At 52.3% G+C, this 5,909-nt stretch overlaps 1 protein-coding gene across 2 annotated transcripts; it reads right to left on the reverse strand.

The window, feature by feature from the left end:
- Positions 1–459: 459 nt before the first annotated feature.
- On the reverse strand, positions 460–5,090 carry PDGFB (platelet-derived growth factor beta polypeptide). 2 transcript variants are annotated; one of them, XR_717883.1, is made up of 5 exons: positions 5,015–5,048; positions 4,326–4,531; positions 2,448–2,589; positions 1,880–2,042; positions 460–656 (listed from the first exon to the last, which is right to left on the reverse strand). XR_717883.1 is itself a non-coding variant. In XM_009878871.1 (5 exons), the coding sequence occupies exons 1-4, from the start codon at positions 5,043–5,045 to the stop codon at positions 1,933–1,935; spliced, it is 489 nt and encodes a 162-aa protein (XP_009877173.1). In that variant the 5' UTR covers positions 5,046–5,090; the 3' UTR covers positions 460–656; positions 1,884–1,932. The 2 variants fall into 2 exon arrangements, 1 of the variants encoding a protein (XP_009877173.1); XM_009878871.1 differs by having other exon boundaries at positions 1,884–2,042; positions 5,015–5,090.
- Between the last annotated feature and the right edge of the window lie 819 nt (positions 5,091–5,909).

Genomic DNA, 5,909 nt, shown 5'->3' on the forward strand with positions numbered 1-5,909 from the left:
TTGTATATCTTAGTGGTTTTGGTTTTCTCTTTTTTCTTTTTTTCTTTTTTTTGTAAAATAAAATATACACACGCACGTTAAAAATATATATCTGTCCAGTAGGGCGATAAAAGTCCTTAGTGCATTTTCCGTCGTTGGTCGTTGCCACTCGCAATCTGAGACGCGTCTGTTTTCAACATGTAGGTCCAGTGCAAGTGTTGATCTCAGCCGGGCCCCCCCAGCCTTACCAGAAACACAAGGGAAAGGGAGAATATTCCCTTTCTGCCCTCTGTCCATTTGTTTTTCTCCTCCCATCGGAAGAAATTGGACCCACTTTCCTTTTCACATTTTCCATCCTGTCCTCTGGAGTGGGGAAGGCATTGTCCTGTCCTCGCTGCATGTTGTGGCTGTTGGGGTTCATGGTTTTATTTGTACTTTGTTCTTTTCTCATATATATAGATAATAGGTCACGTTTGTCCTTTTTTTGTGTGTGTGTAAAACTTTAAAATTATGCTAATAAATGAAAGAAGGGAGAGGCTTTGGTGGGAGAAGGTCCACTGATGGAAAGGGAAGCACCAATTGCCGTCTGAATCAGACGTCGAGGCAGACGGACACAGACGAAAAGTTATCACTCCAAGGACCCCATGGGGGCAATACAGCAAATATATTAAATAAACCTGGAAGTGAAAAAAAAACAGACACGGCATCAGGATATGCAACCCTCTCACCCCGCAGTTCCCCTCCTCTCCCGTTTTCCCCTCTGGCAATGTTTGTGTTGAAGTGCCAGATTAGAAGCCCAGGAGGGCTTCTGACCTTCTCTACTTTTTCCCCTAGACAGCTTGAGCCAGAGCTGAGATTTGCATGGCTTTGCATAATTTCTACCCTGGGAACTTTGGGCTGGCCAGGAGGATTCTGGGATAATCAGAGCCCTTGTAGTACTAAGTGTAGGAATATCAACCCCAGGACACCTCCTGGCACCCCTCATCCCCAGCTCCAGAAACATCATGCGTGGAAGCCTGCTGTCCCCTCTCTCCAGGTGAGGGGAAGTGAAGGTGAAGCGAGTGGCCCAAGCTCATTCAAGGGGCCATGGCAGAGCTGAGACTGCTGAGACCTGGGCAGGGCCTTTTCCTGTTAGGCTATGCCACCTCTCCCTAAATTCAGCCCCCACAGCCTGTGCCCTGGCTACCATTCCTCTCTTTTCTGCGCCTTCCCCTCTCTCATGAGGAGCCAGGGCTTATTTGCCTTTCCCTTGCACCAGTGAAATTCTTCCGATGGCGAGGGAATTACTCCTGTTTACATAAGTCAGGGAGAGAAGAATCAGACCCTGGACTGACAAAGTCCAGACCTCTTGTCAGAGATTCCAGTTCTCCCTTCCCTGGTATGACCTTTCTTGTGCACACAGGCTTCCTGCTAGGAGAGAGATGAACCAAAAGCGTTGCTGCTTTTCAGTCGTTCTGCCAACTCAACTAATGAAATAAAAAGGAAAAGGGTTCCCCAGAGCAACATTAATTCTCTGCTTTCAACAGAGAATCAATAGAGAAATGAGAACAGGAGTTGCTCTGCAGAAGAGATGAATTACGCCGACCCCAAGGGGACTGAGGTGTAGAGAGAAGCCAGGCTTGCTTTCTGCCTATAAGGGAGGCAGAGAAAGGAGAGGCCGGGGCCCGAGAGCAAGTGTTGGTTGCAGCATGATCCTTCCACCTTTGCAAAGAGCCATAAAGCCATAAATAGGATGCACATGCTGGCTCCTCGCCTAGTCCTTCCCCCTCCTTCAATGCGGATTTTATCATGCCCAGGCCCTGCAGGAACAGCCAGTGCTGCAGGAAGAGTCCAAGGTGCCTGGGCAGAACTGTGTTCTGGGAGAGCACCTCTTGAATGGAAAAGCAGCTTGTGCCATTACCTGCCTTGTGCTCTCTCTCCCCGGCCAGCACTTCTATGCTATGAGGATTTCTTTCAGCACTTTCTTATCGTTGACATGCTTGTACTTCTTATGTTTCCTCTTCTGCACCGGCGGCCGGCGTACTCGCTGCCTCTGTGAGACAGCGTCACGGCGGTTAAAAAGCCTGCCAAAACAGAGGGGAGAGTGTCTGTACGGTGAGGGGCAGCCGGCTCGTGCTGAAATATCTTTCTCCACACACTATCAACAAAGAGCTCTGCAACAGGAGGGTCACAAGGCCTCCTTCTGTTCTTCTGCCCCTTGTCCTCTGTTCTCCACAGTCTCTGCCCTCTCCCTTTTCCCACGATGCCCTTCCCCTCACCTCTCATCTCCCTCCCCCTTCATTCCCCTCGGTTTCAGCCCCTTGCTGGCAGGCAGGCGTCCTGGGAAAGGTCCCTTGGCTGTTATGAATCAGCAAAGGCCCATGGGATGCGCTGAGCTAAGGAGACTGAAAACAGTGGAGGGCCCTTCCCTCTCTCCCCGGCCTCTCTTCTCACGCCTCCCTCCACTCTGCTAACGCCAAGATCCTTACGTCTCTGTTCACGTGGCCCTGGCCGGCTGCTTCTGATGGGTGGACGGGACACGGCTTCACACCGACACTGCACATGGTCCTCCAAAGGCACAACGACTTTTTTGAATTTTGGCTTCCTCTGGACAAATTCGATCTTGTTCACCTGTTTGGAAGAGAGAGGCAAACAAAAGATTAATACAGCTGCATCTCCCACTGTAAAAATAATCAGTGTCGGTATGCTTCAGTACCAGCTTGCTTCCTAAAAAGTCAGAAGATGGTTTATAAAGCACAATTCGAATTCAGGAGTGGTGTGTACAAGACCTAATTCTGCACATGCCAGCACAGCCGACCTAGGTCAGGCAGGTTGGGAGTGACTGGGTGTTTCTCCCTTTCCTAGCTATGGCCGCTGCTGAAGCAGGATGATTGGTTGATTGCAGACAGAAACGTGGGACGTGCAGAACACACTGGCCTGTTTCTGACAGATGTGACAACAGAGACCTGTGGGCAACCAGAATTAATTCCCATGGGCTCCTACAGCAAGGGCAAAAGGAGAAAAACTCCATCCCAATGCAAGCGAATGCAGCTTCACTAGCTCTGCTGAGGCCTGTCTGAATTTGTCTCAAGCTCTTTAATAACTTGCAGGGCTGAAGCCCTCAGCTCCGTGTTTCGCGGGAAAGACAGTGCTCTGGAAATTCCCTCAGATTCTCCACCAGTGCTGACTCAGAGGGAAGACTCACTGCTCCACATCCCACCACAGGGCACAAGCTTTCTAAGGGGGTCCTCCCACTCCAGGAGCGGCCAGGCCTGACCCCACTCAGCTTATCTAACAAGACTGCGGTCCCTGAAGTGCTCCGCAAGCTATAAATACTTGCTCTGCCGCATGTCTGGGATTGAATTCCTCTAAACCCACTGCCCCCAGCAGCATCCCTCAGCCAGCGCTGAGGCAGCCAGGCTGTTTATCTTTCCTTGAAAGCCCACTCCACACACTTCAGACCACACGCTGCTCGCTAGACAAACACTTCCAGCCAAACAATAGGGAGACCTCTGTCCTCAAAGAAACCATTTCCAGGTCACTTTTTCAGGCTGGCTTTTGACCTCTCACTTGTTTTTTCCACAAAAACAACTCCCGCTCCCCCACATTTTTCCCTCATTCAACCTGGCTTTTCTGAGAAAGGAATTTCCTGATGAAGAGGGCTGTGTGAATACAACCTCTCCCAGCCAACCTCTGCTGCCTGCCTGGAGGAGTCTCTTACGGCTCAGGCGGAGGATTAGTACGGAACGAGTATTATTTTTAAACAAGCTGTCTGGGAGGAAGCTGTGAGGAGATCACTGGTAGCTGTGGGCAGGGCAGGATCAGAGCAAGAGGTTAGCTGTCAGGTGGCTGCTTGCTGTTGGAGTGGGTCAGGAGGTAACCGTGGGACTGATAATCAAGAGGAGAAGCCACTACAGTATGAGCCTTGGGAAGAAGCTGCAGCAGCAACTGGGGGATGGAGCACTGACACTGCAAACCCTCCTCTTTTTGCACTGAAGTCAGTTCCCACAATGCAAGCTTCCTGTTTCTTCTGTTCTAATGCAGCAAGCAAGGCCACCTCCAGCCACAGAAATAGCCATGGAGTAGAGCTGCAGCTGGGGACAGTGCCCTGTGGCGATGCTGTGGTGACAGTCCCCAGCTGCGGGACAGCACCAGCTCTCCCAGTAGCTGCCCTGGACATCAACTGGCACCAGCGGCTGCAGTGCTGTGCAGCTAATGCAGCAAATGTGACTGCAGCAGGGGCACAAGGGAACAGAAGGTGGTGTTTGAACCTTGCAGCTGAGCCCCGCAGTGGTTTTGGTTTTGGGAGGGTGAGGCATGGAGGCGGATTGTGGTTAGGAGGGAGCAGCAGGAGGAGTCTCCCTTACCTGGACGTGCCGGACACGGATCTGCGTGGGGCGACACTGCACGTTGCGGTTGTTGCAACACCCAGAGCAGCGCTGCACCTCTACACAGGGCGGCCACACCACGAAGTTGGCGTTGGTGCTGTCCACCATGTTGCGGGAGATTTCAAAGACCACCGCCCGCGTCTTGCACTCTGCAAGGACAGCTGGTTCTGCTGCTGCCAGAGCATCTATGGAGGGCCAAGAGAAGAAGTGGGGGATGAAACAGGCTTTGCAGCTGTTACCAACCTGCTGCAGCCAGCTCTACTGGAAGAGAAGGACCCCACACGGCTCGCCCTCTCTCACACACACACACATGTTTTTTCTCCTTCTCCCACCCCTCCTGCTCCCTCCCTGGATAGAGCCATGCCTGGTGGAGGAGCCCTCAGTAAAATGATGTTTCTTGCTGCAGCAGCAGCCCTAAGCAGATGACACTTCGCACCAGCGGGATTTAAAGCAGAGCAGCTTGCAGAGCTCTAGACTCCCTCTCCTGCCCTCCTGGGGCGTAACACGCAGCTCCCGTGCCAGGCCCGGACCCTCCTTCTCATCTGTCTACACAACCTTGCCCACGGTGACGTCTACTCTGAGACGTGTTTCAGACATGCATGTGCACCCACCCACAGCTGCTCAGATGAGTGCCCCAAAAGTCACAAGGTGCAACACTCTTGACTCACCCAGACTTCGTCGCTCTCGAGACAGGGCCATGGGGTTTTGACCAGTCCAAGTTGCGTTCAGGTCCAGGGTCGAGCTATCCTCCTCTGCAAAGGGAAAGACATGGCCTAATAGCACCAGGCAGAGGCAGGAGAAGACAGCAGGCCCTTGTGCTCTGCTCACCAGCGAAGTGCAGAGGCGTGGGATGAGCCACAGCCCCAGTAGGTCACGCTAGCTGTAAATCCACCATCAAGGTCACAGCTGTGCTGGGTCACAGATGCTCCAAGTTTCCTCTTTGCTCGGACTGGGCAGTTCATAGCAACAAGCCTACTGTGACAGAAGGGTCCCAGCTAGGTCTTTAAGAGGAAGACTCCAGCTTAAGAACGATGAGGCCTACAGTGGGGCTGCCTAGTGCCAGAGAGGAGTAGCAGAGAGATGCACAGCAGCTGGCTGAGGCCAGGGTATGGCAAGGAGGATAAAAGACCAGATGAGACAAGAGGAAAGTTTAGTACAGAGCACTGAGGTGCCTTGCTGGGATGGCTTGGGACTGGGAGAGTTGGAGTGTGAGAGGGCAGGTGAAGGTGACCAATGGGTGGGAGATGGGGTGCTTACTTTTTGTCTTACAGCCCACCACAGCTGCTCCAGACTAAAGTCAGTGTTATGACAGAGGAACAGAAAAATAAAGTTGAAACAGGCTTTTCCCCTATCCTACTCTAAGGTAAGCTGCAGAATCTGGAGATATTTCAGTCAGCAATGGGAGAGGAAGGCAGATAGCATTCAGGCCAGCCCTGAGCAGTTCCCTCCCACCCCACTGCTTTTTCCCATAGGAAGCGCTGAATAGAGAAATGCCCATAATCCCCATGGAGCACTCCAACACACAGCCCCTCCTGAGCGCCGGACAATGGCCGCGCACGGAGA

This window comes from Apaloderma vittatum, unplaced genomic scaffold (genome assembly GCF_000703405.1).
Source record: "Apaloderma vittatum isolate BGI_N311 unplaced genomic scaffold, ASM70340v1 scaffold10151, whole genome shotgun sequence".
In the NCBI taxonomy this organism is placed as follows: Eukaryota; Metazoa; Chordata; class Aves; order Trogoniformes; family Trogonidae; genus Apaloderma; species Apaloderma vittatum.

Excerpts from the sequence above, each read along its gene's own strand:
- PDGFB (XM_009878871.1), bottom strand. The coding sequence starts at position 5,045 with ATGGCCCTGTCTCGAGAGCGACGAAGTCTGG. Across the intron at positions 4,532-5,014 it reads TCGAGAGCGACGAAGTCTGG|ATGCTCTGGCAGCAGCAGAA; the intron begins GTGAGTCAAGAG and ends GGCCCTCCATAG. Across the intron at positions 2,043-2,447 it reads AGGGCCACGTGAACAGAGAC|GCTTTTTAACCGCCGTGACG; the intron begins GTAAGGATCTTG and ends CTGTTTTGGCAG.